Source organism: Ovis canadensis, chromosome 8, assembly GCF_042477335.2.
Source record: "Ovis canadensis isolate MfBH-ARS-UI-01 breed Bighorn chromosome 8, ARS-UI_OviCan_v2, whole genome shotgun sequence".
NCBI lineage: Eukaryota > Metazoa > Chordata > Mammalia > Artiodactyla > Bovidae > Ovis > Ovis canadensis.
Window position 1 is genome coordinate 13,206,361 of NC_091252.1, and position 25,830 is coordinate 13,232,190.

Consider the following 25,830-nt stretch of genomic DNA (forward strand, 5'->3'; position numbering starts at 1 on the left):
AGAAGTTTTAATGTTCCTTAAGCACAAAAAAATGACTGTAGATTGAACACTAGGCTTATTGTTGAATATGTGCTTCTGTGTAGCTCTTCATAAACAATATAAGCAGTTATGAAGTTTTCTTAAGCTTTTATACATCAGGTACTATGCTAATAAATCCTTTGTACATTAAATCATTTGTTCCTAAGACTTTGTTGTCCCCTATATCACAGAGGAGAAACTGAGGCAAATGACTAGTAAGTGGCAAGACTCTTAACTTTCAAGTGTGTGTAAACTGACTTGAAAACTAGGGTCTTGAGCCTTCTAATCTGGCCTGTTACATTTTCTGTTAATAAAAATATCACTTCTGAAAAACATTTGAGACTGGATAGCAAGATTAAAAAGATGAATGGTGTGATGCTAGGGGTGATTCCTCTCTGGGACTTGTTATATGACTCATAAATAATAACTAAGCATTTATGTTTATGATATATGATAGGGAAAAACAGAATTGCTCCTACAAGTTTTTACATTCTTCAACACATGACTTTCTTTACCAGATAGTATTTTGGACACTGGAAATATAGCAGTAAATAAAAGCAATATTCTTGTTCTTTATACTTTATTTTAGTGGGGAGAAACAAATGAGTAAGTGTACATCCACAGCAAAAGACAACAGAAATGTAAATTAGTCGATGTGAATAAGCAAGTACCTATGTGCTTACTTCAGATTGGGTAGTTAATCAAAAAGTGGTATTTAAACCAATTATTTGATGACAAAAGTGCAAAAGTGTTAGGAGAATTACAGTTAGATAGAAACAAGCTGGAGGAAAAAATGAAGTAATATGAGAAAGTAGCCTGGGTCCAAATTGCATACTTCTATGAACCAGAGTAAGGAGTTTGGATTTTGACTCAAGTGCAGTATGCTGGCTCTGCAGAATTTGATAGAGAGATGAGTTTGAAAAGATTCACTAATAAGTACGTGGTATAAGAGCAAATTACCTTCATGTAATGTCTTACCCATGTTCATTTACTCAGTAAGATTTGCTGCATATTAGGCATTGGTCCAGTAATTGTGGCTCAGCTGGTAAAAAATTCACCTGCAATGCAGGAGACCTGGGTTTGGTCCCTGGGTTGGGAAGATCCCCTAGAGAAGGGAAAGGCTACCCACTCCAATATTCTGGCCTAGAGAATGCCATGGACTGTATAGTCCATGGGGTCACAAAGAATCAGACACTACTGAGTGACTTTCACTTTCAGGCACTGGTTCAAGTTCTCTCAAAGACTAGTAATGATATTAGTGATTTCTTGTGTGAGATAAAAATTATTTGATCACATGCAGTCTTACAGACTTTTAAAATGCATGCTATTTTATGAATAATTTGTATGCAAATTCCCTTCATACCTAAGACTTTCTGGAACTCTGAAATAGACCTCATGATAAACATGTAAATGTTGTAACTTGTCTATATTTCTGTGGGTGATTGTGGTGAGTTGTAGAATTAATTTTACATTTGTATGTTATATAAAAAATGCCAGTTTAATTGCTCTACAAATTTAACTTTTCTTCAAATAGAATGGATTGTATCTTCATTTTTATTAACCTCAGATCAGGAGATCCAAAGCAGATTTGGTATATTTCCAACTTTTGTCATGGACTTACATTTTTAACTGACAAGAATGAAATACCTGAAGTACTTAACACTTTCTTTATAGTCATTTTGTCCAGTGATGATGACGATGACGATGACGACAATGACAGGATTAACAGAAGAGAAAGCATCTCTCCTCAACCTGCTGATTCAGCATGTTCTTCCCCAGCTCCATCCATTGGAAAAGTAGAAGCAGCTCTAAATGAAAACACTTGTAGAATAGAGCATGAACTAAGAAGCATTCCAGCAGATTCAGAATTAAATACAGTTACATTGCCAAGAAAAGCAAGAATGAAAGACCAGGTACTTTTCACATTTATTAACATTTATTCAGATTTCTTCTTTGATATGTAAATATTTGAGGGGGAGGATAATTTGGTGGTATCAATAGAAAAAATGAATTATTCATTAAGTAGAACTTAAAATAACACTGGGAAGATTATTGAATGAACATTAAAGCATACAGAAAAATATATTTTAAATAAAGGCTTAAAGTGTAAAAATTCAACAAAAAGAAACATCAGCCTTTAGTAAGCAAAATATAAGTGTAAAGCACATATATTTGTATAATCTAGTAGACAGTAAAAGATCATTTTAACTTGGGTATATTTTATTAATAGCATAATATGGTTATAGTATATTTTATGTTTTACTGTGAAATTTTAAAAATATTCAGATGACAAAAGAAATTCTGTCAATCAACAGTATGTCTAGAAAGGAGTATTTGTAATGCAGGTAAACTATGCTGATGTCTATAATAAACCAAGAACTTTTAAAAGTTAGAAGGAAAAAGAAAATTTAAAAAAGGTAGGAATAGACCAAAAGAAGGGAAATTCAGATAATAAAACTTTATAGGAAAAGTACATATCAAAGAAGATAAAATATAACCATATACTTAACAAACTTTCACAATTGATGCAAAATCAGTTAACACATACATTGGCAAAAATCCAGGGTAAAAGGTACTTTCCTTATATGTTGATGAAAAGAAGGTAAGTTGTGGCCTTTTGGAAAAAGAGTAAAAGCATCTACTGAAATATTTAAAATGTATACTGAATGACCAAGTAATTCATTCCCTAGACTCAAAGGAATCTTTAACCTCCGGTGCTTTGATTATATATACAAATATAATTATTAGCAAACAATCATTTTAATGATTGATACAGAAATTACATAGGGACTTCCCTGGAGGTTCAGAGGTTAAAGCATCTGCCTGCAATGTGGGAGACCTGGGTTTGATCCCTGGGTTGGGAAGATCCCCTGGAGAAGGAAATGGCAACCCACTCCAGTATTCTTGCCTGGAGAATTCCCTTGGAGGGAGGAGCCTGCTAGGCTACTCCACAGGGTCGCAAAAAGTCAGACACGACAGAAACTTCACTTTCACTTTCATAGAAATTACAGAAACTTCACTTTCACTTTCATAGAAATTACTGAAGAAACTATAGTATATATGTGCCGTGGACTATTACTCAGCCACTGTCAGTGAAAATTGGAGCTGTATCAATGGCTTAGGATTTTCTTTTTTTTTCTTTCTTCTGCTGGACAGTATTTATTTATTTTTTTTTTAAATGGACTAGAATATTTATTTTTTCTTTTTCTTTTTTTTTTTAATTTTAGTATCTTTAATTCTTACATGTGTTCCCAAACATGAACCCCCCTCCCACCTCCCTCCCCATAACATCTCTCTGGGTCATCCCCATGCACCAGCCCCAAGCATGCTGCATCCTGTGTCAGACATAGACTAGCGATTCAATTCTTACATGATAGTATACATGTTAGAATGTCATTCTCCCAAATCATCCCACCCTCTCCCTCTCCCTCTGAGTCCAAAAGTCCGTTATACACATCTGTGTCTCTTTCCCTGTCTTGCATACAGGGTCGTCATTGCCATTTTCCTAAATTCCATATATATGTGTTAGTATACTGTATTGGTGTTTTTCTTTCTGGCTTACTTCACTCTGTATAATCGGCTCCAGTTTCATCCATCTCATCAGAACTGATTCAAATGAATTCTTTTGAATGGCTGAGTAATACTCCATTGTGTATATGTACCACAGCTTTCTTATCCATTCATCTGCTGATGGACATCTAGGTTGTTTCCATGTCCTGGCTATTATAAACAGTGCTGCGATGAACATTGGGGTACATGTGTCTCTTTCAATTCTGGTTTCCTCAGTGTGTATGCCCAGCAGTGGGATTGCTGGGTCAAGTTCTCCATAGTGGCTGTACTAGTTTGCATTCCCACCAACAGTGTAGGAGGGTTCCCTTTTCTCCACACCCTCTCCAGCATTTATTGCTTGCAGATTTTTGGATCGCAGCCATTCTGACTGGTGTGAAGTGGTACCTCATTGTGGTTTTGATTTGCATTTCTCTGATAATGAGTGATGTTGAGCATCTTTTCATGTGTTTGTTAGCCATCTGTATGTCTTCTTTGGAGAAATGTCTATTTAGTTCTTTGGCCCATTTTTTGATTGGGTCGTTTATTTTTCTGGAATTGAGCTGCATAAGTTGCTTGTATATTTTTGAGATTAGTTGTCAGTTGCTTCATTTGCTATGATTTTCTCCCATTCAGAAGGCTGTCTTTTCACCTTGCTTATATTTTCCTTTGTTGTGCAGAAGCTTTTAATTTTAATTAGATCCCATTTGTTTATTTTTGCTTTTATTTTCAGAATTCTGGGAGGTGGATCATAGAGGATCCTGCTGTGATTTATGTCTGAGAGTGTTTTGCCTATTTTCTCCTCTAGGAGTTTTATAGTTTCTGATCTTACATTTAGATCTTTAATCCATTTTGAGTTTATTTTTGTGTGCGGTGTTAGGAAGTGACCTAGTTTCATTCTTTTACAAGTGGTTGACCAGTTTTCCCAGCACCACTTGTTAAAGAGATTGTCTTTACTCCATTGTATATTCTTGCCTCCTTTGTCAAAGATAAGGTGTCCATATGTGTGTGGATTTATCTCTGGGCTTTCTATTTTGTTCCATTGATCTATATGTCTGTCTTTGTGCCAGTACCATACTGTCTTGATGACTGTGGCTTTGTAGTAGAGCCTGAAGTCAGGCAAGTTGATTCCTCCAGGTCCATTCTTCTTTCTCAAGATTGCTTTGGCTATTCGAGGTTTTTTGTATTTCCATACAAATCTTGAAATTATTTGTTCTAGTTCTGTGAAAAATGTGGCTGGTAGCTTGATAGGGATTGTATTGAATTTGTAAATTGCTTTGGGTAGTATACTCATTTTCACTATATTGATTCTTCCGATCCATGAACATGGTATATTTCTCCATCTATTAGTGTCCTCTTTGATTTCTTTCATTCGTGTTTTATAGTTTTCTATATATAGGTCTTTAGTTTCTTTAGGTAGATATATTCCTAAGTATTTTATTCTTTTTGTTGCAGTGGTGAATGGAATTGTTTCCTTAATTTCTTTTTCTACTTTCTCATTATTCGTGTATAGGAATGCAAGGGATTTCTGTGTGTTGATTTTATATCCTGCAACTTTACTATATTCATTGATGAGCTCTAGTAATTTTCTGGTGGAGTCTTTAGGGTTTTCCATGTAGAGGATCATGTCATCTGCAAACAGTGAGAGTTTTACTTCTTCTTTTCCAATTTGGATTCCTTTTATTTCTTTTTCTGCTCTGATTGCTGTGGCCAAAACTTCCAGAACTATGTTGAATAGTAGCGGTGAAAGTGGACACCCTTGTGTTGTTCCTGACTTTAGGGGAAATGCTTTCAATTTTTCACCATTGAGGATAATGTTTGCTGTGGGTTTGTCATATATACCTTTTATTATGTTGAGGTATGTTCCTTCTATTCCTGCTTTCTGGAGAGTTTTTATCATAAATGGATGTTGAATTTTGTCAAAGGCCTTCTCTGCATCTATTGAGATAATCATATGGTTTTTATTTTTCAATTTGTTAATGTGGTGAATTACATTGATTGATTTGCTGATATTGAAGAATCCTTGCATCCCTGGGATAAAGCCCACTTGGTCATGGTGTATGATCTTTTTAATGTGTTGTTGGATTCTGATTCCTAGAATTTTGTTGAGGATTTTTGCATCTATGTTCATCAGTGATATTGGCCTGTAGTTTTCTTTTTTTGTGCCATCTTTGTCAGGTTTTGGTATTAGGGTGATGGTGGCCTCATAGAATGAGTTTGGAAGTTTACCTTCCTCTGCAGTTTTCTGGAAGAGTTTGAGGAGGATAGGTGTTAGCTCTTCTCGAAATTTTTGGTAGAATTCAGCTGTGAAGCCGTCTGGACCTGGGCTTTTGTTTGCTGGAAGATTTCTGATTACCGTTTCAATTTCCATGCTTGTGATGGGTCTGTTAAGATTTTCTATTTCTTCCTGGTTCAGTTTTGGAGAATTATACTTTTCTAAGAATTTGTCCATTTCTACCACGTTGTCCATTTTATTGGCATACAACTGCTGATAGTAGTCTCTTATGATCATTTGTATTTCTGTGTTGTCTGTTGTGATCTCTCCATTTTCATTTCTAATTTTATTGATTTGATTTTTCTCTCTTTGCTTCTTGATGAGTCTGGCTAATGGTTTGTCAATTTTATTTATCCTTTCAAAGAACCAGCTTTTGGCTTTGTTGATTTTTGCTATGGTCTCTTTTGTTTCTTTTGCATTTATTTCTGCCCTAATTTTTAAGATTTCTTTCCTTCTACTAACTCTGGGGTTCTCCAACTCTTCCTTTTCTAGTTGCTTTAGTTGTAGAGTTAGGTTATTTATTTGACTTTTTTCTTGTTTCTTGAGGTATGCCTGTATTGCTACTTTCCTCTCAGCATTGCTTTTATAGTGTCCCACAGGTTTTGGGTTGTTGTGTTTTCATTTTCATTAGTTTCTATGCATATTTTGATTTCTTTTTTTATTTCTTCTGTGATTTGTTGGTTATTCAGAAGTGTGTTGTTCATCCTCCATATGTTGGAATTTTTAATAGTTTTTCTCCTGTAATTGAGATCTAATCTTAATGCATTATGGTCAGAAAAGATGCTTGGAATGATTTCGATTTTTTTGAATTTATCAAGTTTAGATTTATGGCCCAGGATGTGATCTATCCTGGAGAAGGTTCCATGAGCACTTGAAAAAAAGGTGAAATTCATTGTTTTGGGGTGAAATGTCCTATAGATATCAATTAGGTCTAACTGATGTAATGTATCATTTAAAGTTTGCATTTCTTTGTTAATTTTCTGTTTAGTTGACCTGTCCATAGGTGTGAGTGGGGTATTAAAGTCTCCCACTATTATTGTGTTATTGTTGATTTCCCCTTTCATACTTGTTAGCATTTGTCTTACATATTGCGGTGCTCCTATATTGGGTGCATATATATTTATAATTGTTATATCTTCTTCTTGGATTGTTCCTTTGATCATTATGTAGTGGCCTTCTTTGTCTCTTTTCACAGCCTTTGTTTTAAAGTCTATTTTATCGGATATGAGTATTGCCACTCCTGCTCTCTTTTGGTCTCTATTTGCGTGGTATATCTTTTTCCAGCCCTTCACTTTCAGTCTGTATGGGTCCCTTGTTTTGAGGTGGGTCTCTTGTAAGCAGCATATAGAGGGGTCTTGTTTTTGTATCCATTCGGCCACTGTTTGTCTTTTGGTTGGGGCGTTCAACCCATTTACGTTTAAGGTAATTATTGATAAGTATGATCCCAGGATTTTCTACATGGCACTGTTTAGTGAGAATACTGAGATGCAGAAATTATGTGCATATTTTCTTATTTTTGTAAAAAGAACCTAAAAAATAAATTTGTATATTAAAAAGTTGTATGTACATATGTCAGGAATTCGTATATATGTCAGGAATTCGGAAAGTTGTAGATTAAAATATGGAAACATACATATTTGATAAGATGGGATCAGTAAGAAATGAAAAACCAAAAGTAACTATAATAATAGAAAAAATATAGGTTGATAGTTTGGTGTAATCTTAGGAAATGCCTTTCCAAACATTTCAGCACAAGCAAAAGTAATAAATGAAGAGATGAATATATTTGTTTCAGTGGAAAGTACAATGCAGTGAACCAAAACACCATCCACAGAATTTAATAGGTAATGCAAATGCGAAAAAATAGTGAAATATGTGACGGAGGATAAGTTGGTCCCTTACATAGTTTTGATTTGTTAAAAATGAAAAATAGAAGCAACTGTAGAAAAATGAATAAAGGATATAAATAAGAGGAGCTTTTTGTTTTTTGTTTTGTTTTTTTTTTAGAGTAAGGTACAAAAAAAGAAATATATTTTTAAGTGTTAGATTGCTGGAAATTACCTAACTTAACTATTGAGCTAAGTAAAATCTCATTTGAAGAAATAATTCTAAAACTGAAAAAAGTTTTAAACCTCTCTAATAGATATCTGTTAATAACCTGGAAAAATATTCATTTAAATCAAGATCTTGTTTTATTTTTTTTTTTTGATGATAAGGATTTGACATCTTTACTTTTAATTACATTTAATTTGAATATATACTTATAAAGATACTTTTATATTATGATTAATTTGCATTTGGGAATGAGTGAAATCTTAATTCAATAGATCAAGTCATTTAATAGTTTTTAATATATAAGGAAGCATCATTTTATAATGTAAATAGCAATTTTCCTAAATTATCAGTTTTCTAAAGAGCTGCTAATTTAATCCAAATATAGCAACTACAACCACTGTTACTAGATAACTTTTATCCAGCCTTTTATCATGCATGAAGCACCATGCTAAGCTACGTATATGCATTAGCTCATTTGAGTAAATACTGTTACATTTTAGTTTAGGAAACTAGCATTTTCAGTTTAGAAGTTATTATTATAAGTTTTACAAGATCAGATCATTGAAAGGTAGTAAAACTGTTTTTTGAACCCAGGCTATCTGATTCCTAAAGGACCATTTCTCTGCTTAGCTGTTACTGGAGTTTCACCTAATAACTGGGTAAAGTGGAACAGGAAGAGTTTACCGTTACTGTTATAAAATCAATAAATACTTACTCATGTAGCACTGTTGAAGTAAAATCAATTTTATGTTTTGATAGTTCCATTTCTTCTGTTGGGTCATCTTTGCTATGTCTACTTAGTTTGCCATCTTGTTTTAATAACTTACTAAGTGAAAAATTTTTTTCTTTTTCAGTTTGGTAATTCTATTATCACCACACCTCTAAAACGTCGCAAAGTGATTTCTCAAGAAACTTTAGTTGATCCTGTATCTTTAAGCTGCCAAAGTTCCTCTGATACTGTAGTTTTAAACTGTCGAAGTATACGAGTAGGGACACTCTTCCGACTATTAATAGAACCTGTAATTGTAAGTACATACTATGCTCTTTACTACCAATTATAAGATTCAGAATTTAATATATAATCTTTTAAAATTTATAAGTTAAAATATTTAATAGAACATTGCAATTATTTCATGATTTCAAATTGCTTTAAGAATATGGACAATTATAAATAGCTACTCACCATAAAAATTAGTGGGTAAAAACTTGATCATATGTATTCTGTTAAAAGATTTTTTTAAATTATAATATTCAAAGTAGTGCATAATCATTATAGGAAAATGTTTATTCTCACTGAGTTGGAATTCACTCCAGTGTGTTACCGTTTTATTCTCATGTCAGCCCAATGCATGAAAACAGTATTTTGAGGAACTTTATGAGAAAAAGAAGAATTGAAAAGCTTTGGGGTCTGCATAAAAATGTCTTGTGACATAGTGACTCCTAGAAATAGATTATTGGACTTTGGTGGCCGCCCAAGAGGCATTGTGCTTTTGAACTAGTTCAGTGTCCAGAGAAGCCAAAGAACTTTCTTTCGTCCCTTTATCTTACTATCATACCTGTCTCATTGTTATTCTGCTACCACCAGTCCAATTCAAATGTATATTTTCTGTTTAAGATTGTAACATAATCTCCTTAATCTGCCTTCTAAGTCATATTTTGTTTTCTTTATGATGTATCCTATGCATTTGTTGGTAGGTTAATCTTCCAATAGCACTGTACTTATAAGGCTGCTTAACTCGGGTGTCCTTAATTCTGTGTTTCCAACTATTTTTTAATGAATAGAGGCTGGCGTCATTCCCGGTATTATAAAGATCAGATGGACAAATGCAGTACATGAATCAGTTTTTCTGCCTTCTATAGGCAAAGGCCAAACAGCATGTCATTTAGGGTCTCTGTAGCAAAATCGTCCCCCAAAATCCATGATTGTTACTAATTTATCTTATTTTTTAGTTTTGTTTAGATTTTATCAAGATACAGCTAGAAGGTAAGCTGTTGTATGTCCTACTGCTCACTAAAGCTTTGTTTACACTAAAACACTTTACTGGAATAAAAAACATTATTTTTAGAATTCACTAAGATAATTAGTTATTATATGCGTTGTAACAAAGGGCATTATACCTTAAGAGTGGAAATTTCATACTATAACATCACAGAAGCTATGTTTAAGGTTTTAAGTATTCTTCATTAGAATTCTCTTTCCATATGGGAAAAAATGTATTTAGATACTTCTTTAAGATCAAAGATTCTTCTTCATTTTCCCACTAAAGTTACCATGTACAAAATATAATAAATATGTGGGGGCTCAGATAGTAAAGAATCTGCCTGCAATGCAGGAGACCCAGGTTCGATCCCTGAGTCAAAAACATCCCTTGGAGAAGGGAATGGCTACCCACTCCGCTATTCTTGCCTGGAAAATCCTTGGACAGGTTAGTGTGGCAGGCTATAGTCCATGGCGTTTTGGAGTCGGACACAATTGAGCAACTAACACTCTCACTTTAAGTTTTTCATAATAAATGTGTACTTTAAAATTGTAATTCCCTAGTTTGCTCCATTCATGATTTTGCCCGCTTAAGAACTGATTCCTTTTTTTTTTTTTTTTCACTTTCTTTTTTTTTTTATTTTATTTTATTTTATTTTTTTTTTAGTTTTTTATTTTTTACATTTTAAAATCTTTAATTCTTACATGCATTCCCAAACATGAACCCCCCTCCCACCTCCCTCCCCATAACATCTTTCTGGGTCATCCCCATGCACCAGCCCCAAGCATGCTGCATCCTGCGTCAGACATAGACTGGCGATTCAATTCACATGATAGTATACATGTTAGAATGTCATTCTCCCAAATCATCCCACCCTCTCCCTCTCCCTCTGAGTCCAAAAGTCCGTTATACAATTGCAAATAGAACTACCTTATGACCCAGCAATCCCACTTCTGGGCATACACACCGAGGAAACCAGAATTGAAAGAGACACATGTACCCCAATGTTCATCGCAGCACTGTTTATAATAGTCAGGACATGGAAACAACCTAGATGTCCATCAGCAGATGAATGGATAAGAAAGCTGTGGTACATATACACAATGGAGTATTACTCAGCGGTTAAAAAGAATTCATTTGAATCAGTTCTGATGAGATGGATGAAACTGGAGCCGATTATACAGAGTGAAGTAAGCCAGAAAGAAAAACACCAATACAGTATACTAACACATATATATGGAATTTAGGAAGATGGCAATGACGACCCTGTATGCAAGACAGGGAAAGAGACACAGATGTGTATAAAGAACTGATTCCTTTTCCATTTCCATTTGTTTTTCTCCAGAACCAGAAAATGATCCTGTAGGGATTACTTTAAATACCTCTGATCTAACAAAATGTGAATGGTGTAGTGTCCGAAAATTACCAGTAGTGTTTCTTCAGACTAAACCGGCAGTTTATCAGAAGCTGAGCATGCAACTGCAGATGAACATGGAGGATAAAGTTTGGAATGACTGTAAAGGAGTAAATAAATTAACAAGTAAGTTATGTAGAGCAAGTGTACAATACATTGGTTAGCAGACTGTGAGTTGATATTGATAAGATACCTTAGATATATTTGTATTACCTACACTCTTGATAATGACATTATAAGATATTACTTCCCTCATTTTATAGAAGAGGAAAAGTCCATAGAAAATGGAAGTTCTGAAGATAAAACCCAGGTTTAGCCATTTGGAAAGTTTTCAAAACGGGTTGAAACCCCAAAATATACATAGTGTTTATTTAACACTGTATAATCTGAGTAAAATGAGGTGTTTTGTTTTAATGTACTGATAGAAGTTGTAACTGTAAATCAGCCATCAAGTTGGAATCTTTAAAACTTAGCCTGAATAGAAAGTTTGAAAGTTCATTAACAGGTCTTCATTTTCTACAATAAATCAGTGTGGTTCTCCAGTTGGTTTGTTTACCTTCCCCCAAACATTTGTGGCATAGCATGACTAGCTGTGTTCTTCTCACTAATTGCTCCTTCAGCTTAATGATAAGTAAATGATAGATAACTATGAAAGCTCCAAGAGTTGGCACATTAGTGAATATCGGTTTTTACACTTAAATCTGGAGTTACTGCCAATTTACATGGCAGTTTCTTATGTGTTTGACAGCAGTATTGACTGATTATATGTTTAAAACTCAATATATTTGGATCCTATTAGGCGAAATAAATTAGTTACATCTATGAATAGATTCATTCTAGAGCTACTGCTAGGGTAATGTGTTCTGGTTCCTTTCTTTTAATTAACTTAAGTGACATTGTTAGTTAACGGTATTATTGGTCCTTATTTTAGTATTTATTACATATCCACTGTATGCCAAACACTGTTTTGAACATTTATATCAGGATTTCTGGTGATGTTCTTGGAAATAATTAGTTAACTTTTTATTTTAGTATCTGTTCACCTATTTTTTTCTTTTAGACTTATTAATTATATTGATTTCTTTTCAGATTTGGAAGAACAATACATAATTCTAATTTTTCAAAATGGCCTTGATCCTCAGGCAAATATGCTATTTGAAAATATTATTACTGACATTGGTATAAAGAATAATGTGTCAGATTTTTTTGCGAAAATTCCCTTTGATGAAGCCAATAGCAGACTTGTTGCCTGTACAAGAACCTATGAAGAGAGCGTCAAAGGAAGTTGCGTGCAAAAAGAAAACAAAATTAAAAATGTAATTATTTTTTAAATGGTAACTTTAAAGGGAAATGTGTTTCATTATCATATTGCTTGTTTGGAGTTAGCTCTTTTTATTTCCATTTCAGAATTATTTGCTTTTATATGTAATTTGTAAACTATATGGTGTCAAAATATTAACGGTGGTGGGTGATTTGTGACACAAATAGTATTTGGTACAAGTCTCAGAAGTATTTTAGTTTCTTTCCACATTCTGTTCTTGTCTTTACTTTTTGTCTCCTTTTCTTTTTCTCTCGTCCCTTTTTCTTCCCCCACCTCCACCCCCCCTCAGCATACATATACACGCAGTGCTACATTCAAAGTGACTGGTATTCTAGTTCTTAAATTTGCTAGAGATTCCTATTGGTGACATTGGCTTCACTACAAATAAAGGCATTTTGGTTCCTGATGTATTGTAGTTTTATGTGTAACATGTGCATACACGGTTGAAAACTTGGAAAGGAAAAATATAAACCTTTTGATTCTGACTCTCACCAATTCTAGAATAACTGATTCTAGAATAATTGATCATGTAGTAAGTAACTCTGAAGCCAGCTGAATCAAAGGCCACAATACTACTGTAACATACAATGTAAGTTAATCAATAAAAATACAACTTAAATACTCGAAATTTGTCTCCTACCACAGCAACTGGAGTTTGCTGACAATTTATTAAAACTGCTTGAATGTTGCAGCCTGCCTACAAATTTGGAAATAGGGCTATCCAAGGCATAATACTGGTGAAGTTGAGCAAGACTTCACCAGAAAAGAACTATCCACACAGTTAGTGGGTTGAAGAAAAGAACAGGAGGAGGAAGGGGAACCATTCCCCTTCTTTTGCAGAATTGGCTACAGGAAATAATTCCAGAGGAAGAAAAGAGCAGCTGGAGCCATAAGGCAGCTGTGATGGACTCAGATTTCAATGGAAGGCTCTTTCTTTAAGGACTTCTTGATTCTGGAGAACTGAAGCTCAATGGACTGTGTTCCCTGAGCCTCTGCTCCCATATTCCATGGATTTCCTAGGCACTGAACTTAGGTAGGCCTCCACTTGTAGAAGAAAAAACCACTATCTGTTCTTTGGATTTTACTAACATAATCTAATTTAATATGGATGATAGAGATCTTAGACAAGATACCAGAAAACCAGTTACAAAAATTGGAAGTATTGTTCTAGAAGCTACAGATAAAAAAGAAAGTGGACCCTAGTTTTGCCTGTTTTTTATTTTTAATCCTTTTCAATTGAAAAGCATTCTTGCCTTTATCTTCCTGTTGAAATTTTTTCAAATTGATTTTGTGAACTGGTAATTTAATTTTCCTTACCAGGTGGCCCTTGAATCTAAAATACAACTTAAAAACAAACAAGAATTCCAATTTTTTGATGATGAGGAAGAAACTGGAGAGAGCCATACCATCTTCATGGGTCCTGTAGAAAAGTGAGAGAATTCCTTTACATTTGTAACACTTAAATTTCTTCTCTGTTTTATTACATTTCAGTGTTATACAGACCTATTTTTGTTTTGTTTGCTTATTTTTTAAAATTTTGTTACAGATTGATAGTATATCCACCACCTCCAGCTAAGGGAGGCATCTCCGTTACTAATGAGGACCTGCATTGTCTAAGTGAAGGAGAATTTTTAAATGATGTTATTATAGACTTTTATTTGAAGTAAGTTAATTTTCTCCTAGCCTTTTAGCAAATTTTTAACACATCATAATGTATGTTTGTTTTCTAGAGTCAGAATTGTATTTTGAATTCCATCAATGCCACTTACTGTGTGACATTTGGAAAGTAATGTCTCTGTGTGTTTCTTCATTTTGAAAATGAGAATAATAGGAATGCAAGGGATTTCTGTGTATTAATTTTATATCCTGTGACTTTACTGTATTCATTGATTAGCTTTAGTAATTTCTGATGTCATCTTTAGGCTTTTCTATGTAGAGGATCATGTCATCTGCAGTGAGGGTTTTACTTCTTTTCCAATCTGGATTCCTTTTATTTCTATTTCTTATCTAATTGCTGTGGCTAGAGCTTCCAAAACTATGATGAATGATAGTGCTGGAGATGGTATGGAGAAAAGGGAACCCTCTTACACTGTTTGTGGGATTGCAAACTGGTACAGCCACTATGGAGAAGAAGGTGGAGGTTCCTTAAAAAACTGGGTATAGAACTGCCATACGACCCAGCAGTCCCAGTGCTGGGCATATACCCTGAAGAAACCGGAATTGAAACAGACACTGTGCTTTCATTGTCAGACCCAGTGTTCATTGCAGCACTATTTACAATAGCTAGGACACAGAAGCAACCTAGATGTCCATCAGCAGATGAATGGATAAAGAAGTTGTGGTACATGTACACCATGGAATATTACTCAGCTATAAGAAGGAATGCATTTGAGTCAGTTCTAATGAAGTGGATGAACCTAGAGCCTATTATACAGAGTGAAGTAAGTCAGAAGGAGAAAACCAAATACTGTATATTTAATGCATATATATGGAGTCTGATTAATCTATCTGCAGGGCAGAAAGAGATGAATACTGTGTATTAACGCATATATATGGAACTTAGAAAGATGGTAGCAGTGGATGATTCTACATGCAGGGCAGCAAAGGAGACACAGATGTAAAGAACAGACATTTGGACTCAGTGGGAAAAGGAGAGGGTGGAGTGATTTGAGAGAATAGCATTAAAACATATACATTACCCTGTGTAAAAAAGATGTCCAGCATGAGTTTGATGCATGAAGCAGGGCAGCCAAAGCTGGTGTTCTGTGACGACCTGGAGGGATAGGGTGGGGAGGAATGTGCGAGGGAGGTTCAGGATGTGGGGGAAACATGTATACCTATGGCAAATTCATGTTGATGTGTGGCAGAAACCATCACAATATTGTAATTATCATCAAAATAAATGAATTTTTTAAATGGGAATAATATCTAAAAGAATCTAGAAAAAATATCACTTGCAAAGTGATCATAAATAGTAGCTTATTACATTGTTACTGTTAGAGTGTTTGGGGCTTCCTTGATGGCTCAGATGGTAAAGAATCTCCCTGAGTGCAGGAGACCCGGGTACGATCTCTGAGTCCTCAAGATCCCCTGATGAAGGAAATGGCAGCCCACTGCAGTATTCTTGCCTGGAAGATTCCATGGACCAAGGAGCCTGATGGGCTGCGGTCCATGGGGTCTCAAAGAGAGATGACTGAATTACTGAGCACACATACACACTGTATTAGAAGTTTATGATTTTATAGGGAATACAAATATGGGATTAAAGTATTGACAGAAGCATTAGCATGGTGCAAATATAGCAGAAAAAGCAGCATTCTCTTTGGGGGTTGAGAAATGAAGAATCAAGAAGCTTTCCTTGAAGGGCCTACATCATGATCTGGAATACACATATATAACATGTGTGTGTAGTGTGTTTATGTATGTATAAACTGTGTGTGTTTACTGCTTTGTGGTATAAAATGAATGTGTGTATGGAACACAACAACCCATCAGTGTATCTAGTGCTCTCCAATATATTTTGTGTATTCAAATGTATAATATATATATTTTTTAAACTGGTTGTTAAAAGTCACTGGATTGATTTTTATAGCCTATGATTGCAGCCCATACTTTGGGAAAAGACAGCATTATTATTCACAATGAAAGATTTTGATCAGAAAAGTGACATGTAATTGTTTCCTTAAGGTCATTTTGACAAGCAGGTTTATTGTGAATGTCTAGATGAGAGATGATTTAAGCAAATTTAATTAAGGTGATATGAGAAGCCTAGTTAAGGCATTTTAGTTGCAGTGAAGAAGAAATAATGAAATGTTTGAAGAGGTAGAGTTGTTCAGCAGAAGTCCTGGACTGATCGACTGCATATTAAGAAGATAAATAAATAGATGTCAAATAACTCCTAGTTTTCTTACTAGTAAGATGTCCAAATGATTTTGCCACTAACCGAACTGTGATATGACAAAAGGGACAGTGTCAGTAAATAATTGTATATATGGTTATAGAGGTCAGTTGAGTTCTGACCTAGAGACACACAGAGATAGAAGGCTTTACAGATAGTAGTTTAATTAGGAGAATGGATGAAATTGCACAGTGAGGAATGTAGAATGAGAAAAAGAGCTATAAGGACAAACCCAGCAGAGTAGATTTTAAAAGAGCGAGTAAGGAGACAATAGATTCTGAAGGTATTTGAGAGGTAAAAATTTTAAAATAAAGATTTGCTGGCAAGAGAAACTGTCCTAGATTTTAAATGCCTAACTTTGCATATGTAGATTCTTTTGAAACCTCACCCATATTCAAGGACAAATTCAAAGTTCTTGATAACTAAATTAAAGGATATTATTTCATAAAAATACCCAACAAAGCATATGAAAATATCTTCAATGTTATTAATCATCAGAGAAATGAGCATCAAAACCACAGTGAGATCTCACCTCATACCCATTAAGTAGGATGGCTGCTTTATTAAAAAAAAAAATCCCCCAAAATAACAAGTGTACAAAAGAATGCGAACAAATTCCAGCCCTCATACACAGCTGGTTGGAGTATAAGATCGAACAGCCTTTGCAGAAGACAGTGTTGTGGTTCCTCAAGAAATGAAAAATAGAACTGCCATTTGATTCAGCAACCCTACTTCTGGATATACAAAAGAATTGAAAGTAGAGCTATTTTAGAGATATTTGCATACCCATGTTCATAGTAGCACTATTCATAATAGCTAAAAAGTGGAAGCAGCACATATGTCCATTGATGGATGAGGTTATACATATATATAATGGAGAATTATTCACCCTTAAAAGGAAAGAAACCCTTCGCATGCTACAACATGGGTGAACCTGAACACATTGTACAGTGTGAAATGAGACAGTCACAAAAAGACAAACACTGTGTGAGCCCACTTACGCGAGGAACTGAAGTAGTCAAATTCATAGGAAAGCGAAGAACTGATTCCCGAGGGCTGCAGAGCAAGGGAAGAGGGAGCTACCGTTCAATGGATATGGAGTTTTGGTTTTGCAAAATAAAGTTTTGGAGATCTGTGTCACACAGTATGAATATACTTTATTGAATTGTACACTTAAAAATGGTTAAGATTGTAAACTGTTATGCATTTTTTCCATAAGTTTTCAAGAGATGTTATGTCTTAATACTAGTGTATACCACCTTAAGAAACCAAGCAACTGCAAAATCTTAAGTGATTGTGTAGAACAGTGCTGCCGTTATTGGATAAAGTGTTCTATGAATGTCAGCTAGGTCAAGTTGTTTGACAGTTACTATTCATATCGTCTTTGTCCTTAGTGATTTTATACCTGCTTGTTCTCTCAATTCCTGAGAAAGTCATTAATCTCCAACTATAATTATTGACTTGTCTATTTCTCCTTAATGTATTGTGAAGCTCTTTTGTTAGCTACATGCATGTTAATGTCTTCTTGGAGAATCAAGCCCCTTATCATTATATAATATTCCTTTTTATTCTTAATAATCTCCTTGTTTTTAATCCTACTTTGTTCAAAATTAATATAGCTACTACAGCTTTTTTTTAGTTCATGTTTGCGTGATGTATGTTTCTTCATCCTTTTACTTTTAACCTATTTAAGTCTTTATGTTTAAAAAATTCTTTCTGAAAGCATATAGATGTATCTAAAAAATAAGTTCCTATATTTTTTTACATTTTAGTTTATTGTATTGCATACTAAATAGTCTATACTTTTTAGAGTAGAGATTTTATAGTTATTTTTTTGAAATTATTTTCAGTAGGCCTCTTGACACCATATAGTTAAACTTTAAAGCAAATTTTATACAATGAACTTACATTATCTACAAGTTCTGCCTTTTCTCATGCAAATCACTGTTCCAAATAATCTAACAAAATGCATGATTTTAAAAACTCCGTTTATATTTATCTCATGATTTTTAGAAGCAAGTTAAAAAGAGGAAACTTTTTCAAATTTCACTATTGAAATAAGTAATTCAGTTGCCACCAGAGCTGCTCATTCTTTTCCATTTCTAACTCTACAAGTTAAAAGGAAACCTTTAAACAGTTTGCCATACTTATAAAAGGTAGAAGGGCATTGAATCTAGAGACTGTTAATAAAATACAGAGGGAAAGATCTTTTAAACTTCATCCCGTAATTAAATTTCATAATTAAATTATTAGATTGTCCTCCTTATAACAGGTGCATGAGTTTTAATATTTAAATGATTTATACATGGAAAGAAAGAAATTTCAAAGTGAAAGAAATTCCTGGGGGTTTTTTTGTGTGATAAACTTTAATTCTAGAATAAGAAACAGCTATTCAAGTTAAAATTAATGATTCTAATACATGTACATGAAAAACCCAGAACTGTATATCGTCACAGAAATGTTAATACTTATGGATGTATATCAGATTAGAGAGACAGAACTAGTTATTTTAAAAGGCTTTTTGAAGTTTTGTTTTTTCACTTTTATGTCTTTAATTCCTCTAGGATTTGTTTTTATGCATGGTATCAGATAGAGACCTAATTTCATATTTTTCAATGTGGACAAATAATTGCCCTGGTATTATTTGTGAAGCAGTTCATTCTCTCCCCACCAGTGTGAAACCCTGCCTCTGCCATATTCTGAGATAACAGTGGACAGATCTGTTTTCAGGACTCTGTAGTCTGTTCCATTGGCCGTGTACCTATCCCTGCATCAGTACCACACTGCCGTGGTTACTATCTTTATTCTTGTTGTCTAAAAAGGCCATATTCTTCACAAATGTTTTGGATGTGCTTGACCTTTTTAATTCTTTCAGATAAATTTTAGTATCAGCCCATCAAATACAATTTTTAAAATTCTTTTGAGATTTTGATTGTGATTACACTGAATCAGTTAACCTCAGCTGGAGGCAGCTTTGGCCCAGGGGATGTTTGACAATGTCTGTGGACATTTTTGATTCTCACAAAAGGAAAGGATTAATCTAATAGCATCTAGTGGGTAGAGTCCAGAGATAACGCTAAACACACTACACTGCACAGGACAATGCCAGCAACAAAGAATTATCTGGCTTAAAATGTCAATGGTGCCAAGCTTGAGGAGCCCGCCACTAAATTTATGCAACTTGGGGATGACTGATACTTATATTTTTGAGTATTTCAGTAAAAATATTTTCTGATCTTATAGCCAGCCTTCATGATAAAACATTTCTAATATGTCTGTAGATCTTTAAGTTTTCTATATGAAAATCCTTTCACCTTTAAATAAATTAATTTTGTACGTTTACAAAAATAAAGCATGCTTTATTTAGTACACGAACAGACTAAAGTATAGTCTGTTTTCTTAAGTCACCAAATCCCATTGTTCATTCAGTTCAGTTTACAAAGGAGCCATTGTCATTTGTTTTGGTAAAGCAGCGTGGTTCACCCATTATGGTTACAATCTGTAAGTTCAAGTCTAAATGACTACATGCTTCCCTGGTGGCTCAGAGGTTAAAGTGCCTGCCTCCAATGTGGGAGACCCAGGGATCGAACATCCCTGGGTCGGGAAGATTCCCTGGAGAAGGAAATGGTAACCCACTCCAGTATTCTTGCCTGGAAAATCCCATGGACGGAGAAGCCTGATAGGCTACAGTCCATTGGGTCGCAAAGAGTCGGACACGACTGAGCGACTTCACTTCACTTCTGTTTTGAATATAAGATGTAGAATTCAGCAGTTGATTTAAACTGTGTCATGAGCTGATTCACTGCCATATCTTTTGTGGGGGCACACTGAGCTGCCCTAAAGCAAGAACTCTGTAACTTGAGCCCTTTTTGAGCTTTGTAGCTATTGAATATTACGGCTAAAGTGGCAGGTCTCAAAGGTGTGCCCTGTGGGCACTTCCTGTTTCTGTGCAGGACTTCGCAGGGTTTTCACATGAGCCTCATCTTAATGAGATGAATGTAGCCGTAAGCTTGACTTTGCATACCTCCTTTGAGGGAGTGTAGGACGTACACCATTAAATTTAATGTATTGTAATTTATCTTTGTAACTTAAAGGACCATGTCTATTTAATATAGACCTACCTTCAGGAAAAAAACAACTAAAGCAAGGAAAAATTAGAACTGATATAAGATCACTTTAAAGATGAGTCATTGTTACAACCTCACCACTGTACAGGTTCTTTCTGTTTCATTTCTGTTTTTATAAAAAGTAGTCTATGGCTAGGTCATCATGGTTTATTAAGTGTTTAAAACAAAATAATACAAAGATAGCTTTATTAAGATATAGTGCATATACCATACAGATCATGCATTTCAACTGTATAATTCCAGTGGTTTTTAGTGTGTTCAGTTTTGAAGCCACCACCATAATTAATACTAGAACATTTTCATCCCTCACAGAATTCAGTACCCATTAGGAGTGACTACCCATTTCCCTCGAACCTTACTCGCAGCTCTGGCAACCACCAGTCTCCTCACTATGTCTGTGGATTTGCATATTCTGAACATTTCATATACATGGAATCATACAATATGTGCTTTTCTATGGCTAGCTTCTTTCACTTAGCATAACATTTTCAAGGTTCTTTTTATGAAACTACATGCACCAACTTCGTCTCCCTTTATTGCTGTGTAATTTTCCATTGTATCCGTACACCATTTTCCATTCATCGACTGATGAGCGTTTCCAGCATTTCTGTTGGTTGGCTTTGATAAAGTTTATGTGAATGTTCATAAATGGGCCCTTGTTTAAAAAGATTAGATTTTTGAAGTTCTAGTTTTACTCTCAAATATCATGTTTTATTACTTACAAATAATCTGATAGTAATCATTGTCTAGAATATGAAATTTTATTTATAAAGTCTTTCAGTTTAAAGGCATGGAGATTGGTGGTGAATAGGTATTTGATCGCTCTGTTTTTAGTACACAAACTTAAGTTGACTCTGTTTGGAATTGCTTCTTATAAAACAGGTATTTGGTGCTTGAAAAACTGAAGAAAGAAGAAGCTGACCGAATTCATATATTCAGTTCTTTTTTCTATAAACGCCTTAATCAAAGGGAGAGGAGAAATCTTCATGAAACAACTAATCTATCGTAAGTCAAGCTTTTTGAAAATACTTTATAGATGTAGTAAGTCACTTAAGTTTAATGTAGGAAAAAAATCACTTGTTTATATTAAGGCAACTTTTTTTCCTTCTATTCTCAATTAGCAAAATTTATATAGCTTATAATATTTAAAACCCAAAGAATACCTGGGATTCGTAAAGGTTTTAGGTCTAATATGTCAATCAATATTTTCCAAATATATCTGAAAGTTTAAAAAAGGAAAATTACTTGAATCTTACTAAGTCTTGAAAATTACTAAATACCAATCGCTCTGTTTTACCCTACATGTTCCATCTGTAGTATCTAACAGTGGAACCTGTGAATCTATAGCATTAATAAGTTCTTTGGATAATAATTCTCAGACAAGGAAACAGTATTCTACATGTGAGCCCTGAGTTATTTATAATGTCTTTCCATATAGTGAGTGCATCCAGCTCTAATACTTGCTGGTAATTGGTTACAAGACACACAGAGTCCATTGTTGTTACCAGTGCTGTTAAGTGTCTTGAATCGATGGCTGTTGTGTACGATATAAATAAATTTTCTACTGTTTCAGTGATACCTAATTTTGTATCTTAAGAGTTTATGGTGAAAGAAAGAAAGTGAAAGTCACTCAGTAGTGTCCTACTGTTTGCAACCCCATGGACTATGCAGTCCATGGAATTCTCCAGGCCAGAATACTGGAGTGGATAGTCTTTCCCTTCTCCAGGGGATCTTCCCAATCCAGGGATCAAACCCAGGTCTCCTGCATTGCAGGTGAATTCTTTACCAGCTGAGCCACCAGGGAAGCCCAAGAATCCTGGAATGGGTAGCCTATCCCTTCTCCAGGGGAACTTCCCAACCCAGGAATTGAACCAGGGTCTCCTGCATTGCAGGCAGATTCTTTACCAGCGGAGCGATCAGGGAAGCCTGGAGTTGATGGTAGTGGTTGGTTTTGAACAGTGCTGATAATCTGTCCTGTTTTACCTACTGTAAAATAGCGCTCACTTTTCCTGCTCTCCTCACCTTAGTACTTATAAGTCACAGTCTGATACACACTCAATATTTTTGCTGAAACTAGTTCTGCAACAATAAGCACCCTAGTAAGTAATAGTAGGAATTAAAGAATCTCTTTCTCCCAGATTCAGTGATGGCCAGTTTCACATCTTCCCAGCTCCATCTCAGATATTTTGCTTCCTTTTCACATCTTGTTAAATCCTCTTATACAGCTGTTTGATCTGTTGACATCTTAATAGCTGTAATGAATGAACTGCTGCATATAGGCTGACAACACTGGAAACATTTCAGAAGCTTGATAGCGTTCCTCTTGTCTTACAGAATACAGCAGAAGCGACATGGAAGAGTAAAAACATGGACCCGGCATGTAGATATTTTTGAGAAGGATTTTATTTTTGTACCTCTTAATGAAGCGTGAGTAACAGTTTCCTTTATGTAAATGTGATGGCAATTTTTAGAAAATATGTTTATGAGGTGAATAATTCATCCAGTTTTAAACTTCTTTCTGAAACTTGTTGTATATGTTGATACTTATACTCCTTATTTTATGGAAATTAATATACTTTTTCGGTGAATCATGTAAGATATGGAATTTTACAAGTACTCAGTAAGAAATCTTCCTAATTTCATTTTATTCATCAGTGTAGAATAATGTCATCTTTTAAAAATGGTACTTGTGGTCTAGGAGACATCCTATAGAAAACACTACCTTGTACAGAATGGTGATTAGGTCACACAGAAGAATTTGGATTTTTAGTTTATAAAACACACTTTGACTCAACCAAAATGAAGAGAAGGTGGCTGGATTTACGTCATTTGCTCACTGAGAGCCATGTTTGCTACCTGGAGGTATCTCCTAAGTAACAGAGGTGGCAGACATTTTATGTCCCTGTCACCCAGTGACTAGAGAGGCATAGACGCACGTTAGTATTATGATACAATTTGAACTTGAGAGTTTCTGTATTTCATTTTCCAACTGTCCTGCCCTCCAGCCAAAGACCTCCAGGAATACTCTTGTAATTGGGCAGCATGGGTTTAGTACTTGCATTAAGTGAGAACGTATACCATGGCCGACCATGATTCCTCTAAATAAAAATGTGTTTGAAAGAAGCATTAACAGAATTTGGTCTTTGTTATGGTGGCTTGAGGGAAGGTCTAAGGAAGCAGTGGTTTGTTTGGATAAACAGTCAGTCAGTCAGTTCAGTCGCCCAGTCGTGTCCGACTCTTTGCAACCCCATGCACTGAAACACACCAGGCCTCCTGTTGATCACCAGCTCCCAGAGTTTACTCAACCTCATGTCCATTGAGTCAGTGATGCCAACCAACCATCTCATCCTCTGTCGTTCCATTCTCCTCCCACCTTCAATCTTCCCAACATCAGGGTCTTTCCCAGTGAGTCAGCTCTTTGCATCAGGTGGCCAAAGTATTGGAGTTTCAGCTTCAGCATCAGTCCTTCCAATGCATATTCAGGACTGATTTCCTTTAGGATGGACTGGTTGGATCTCCTTGCAGTCCAAGAACTCCCAAGAGTCTTCTCCAACACCACAGTTCAAAAGCATCAGTTCTTTGGTGCTCAGCCTTCTTTATAGTACAACTCTCACATCCTTACATGACTACTGGAAAAACCATAGCTTTGACTAGACAGACCTTTGTTGGTAAAGTAATGTCTCTGCTTTTTAATTGCTGTCTAGGTTGGTCATAACTTTTCTTCCAAGGAGTAAGCGTCTTTTTATTTCATGGCTGCAGTCACCATATGCAGTGATTTTGGAGCCCCCCAAAATAAAGTCTGTCACTGTTTTCATTGTTTCCCCATCTACTTGCCATGAAATGATGGGACCAGATGCCATGATCTTAGTTTTCTGAGTGTTGAGTTTTAAGCCAACTTTTTCACTCTCTTTCACTTTCATCAAGAGGCTTTTTAGTTCCTCTTCACTTTCTGCCATAAGGGTGGTGTCATCTGCATATCTGAGGTTATTGATATTTCTCCCGGCAATCTTGATTCCAGCTTAAGCTTCCTCCAGCCCAGCATTTATCATGATGTACTATGCATATAAGTTAAAATAAGCAAGCTGACAATATACAGCCTTGACGTACTCGTTTCCCTATTTGGAACCAGTCTGTTATGTCCAGTTCTAACTGTTGCTTCCTGATCTGCATACAGATTTTTCAAGAGGCAGGTCAGGTGGTCTGATAATTTTCCACAGTTTGTTGTGATCCACACAGTCAAAGGCTTTGGTATAGTCAATAAAGCAGAAGTAGATGTTTTTCTGGAACTCCCTTGCTTTCTCAGTGATCCATCAGATGTTGGCAATTTGATCTCTTGTTCCTCTCTGCCTTTTCTAAGACCAGCTTGAACATCTGGAAGTTCACGATTCACGTACCATTGAAACCTAGCTTGGAGAATTTTGAGCATTTCTTTACTAGCATGTGAGATGAGTGCAATTGTGTGGTAGTTTGAGCTTTCTTTGGGATTGGAATGAAAACTGACCTTTTCCAGTCCTGTGGCCACTGCTGAGTTTTCCAAATTTGCTGGGATGTTGAGTGCAGCACTTTCACAGCATCATCTTTTAGGACTTGTAATAGCTCAACTGGAATTCCATCACCTCCACTAGCTTTGTTCATTATGATGCTTCCTAAGGCCCACTTGACTTTGCCTTCCAGGATGTCTGGCTCTAGGTGAGTGATCACACCATTGTGATTATCTGGGTTGTGAATATCTTTTTTGTACAGTTCTTCTGTTTATTCTTGCCATCTTTTCTTAATATCTTCTGCTTCTGTTAGGTCCATACAATTTCTGTCCTGTATTGAGCCCATCTTTGCATGAAATGTTCCCTTGGTTTCTCTAATTTTCTTGAAGAGATCTCTAGTCTTTCCTATTCTATTGTTTTGCTCTTTTTTTTTGGCATTGATCACTGAGGATGGCTTTCTTATCTCTTCTTGCTATTCTTTGGAACTCTGCATTCAAATGGGTATATCTTTCCTTTTCTCCTTTGCCTTTTGCTTCTCTTTTTTTCACAGCTATCTGTAAGGCCTCCTCAGACAGCCATTTTGCCTTTTTGCAGTTCTTTTTCATGGGGATGTCTTGATCCTTGTCACCTGTACAGTGTCACGAACTTCCATCCATAGTTTTTCATGCACTGTCTATCAGATCTGATACCTTGAATCTGTTAGTCACTTCCAGAGT

General features: G+C 35.3%; 1 protein-coding gene across 2 annotated transcripts in view; it reads left to right on the top strand.

Annotated features, from left to right (window-relative positions):
* Positions 1-25,830, top strand: part of SENP6 (SUMO specific peptidase 6) — a 132,433-nt gene that overhangs the window by 90,579 nt on the left and 16,024 nt on the right. For both annotated transcript variants that reach the window (XM_069598028.1, XM_069598027.1), the window contains 9 exons: positions 1,693-1,931; positions 8,749-8,919; positions 9,845-9,878; positions 11,219-11,413; positions 12,377-12,603; positions 13,929-14,038; positions 14,155-14,271; positions 21,516-21,638; positions 22,968-23,060. In XM_069598028.1, the coding sequence (XP_069454129.1) occupies positions 1,693-1,931; positions 8,749-8,919; positions 9,845-9,878; positions 11,219-11,413; positions 12,377-12,603; positions 13,929-14,038; positions 14,155-14,271; positions 21,516-21,638; positions 22,968-23,060 (1,309 nt within the window). The remainder of the gene's footprint in view (positions 1-1,692; positions 1,932-8,748; positions 8,920-9,844; positions 9,879-11,218; positions 11,414-12,376; positions 12,604-13,928; positions 14,039-14,154; positions 14,272-21,515; positions 21,639-22,967; positions 23,061-25,830) is intronic.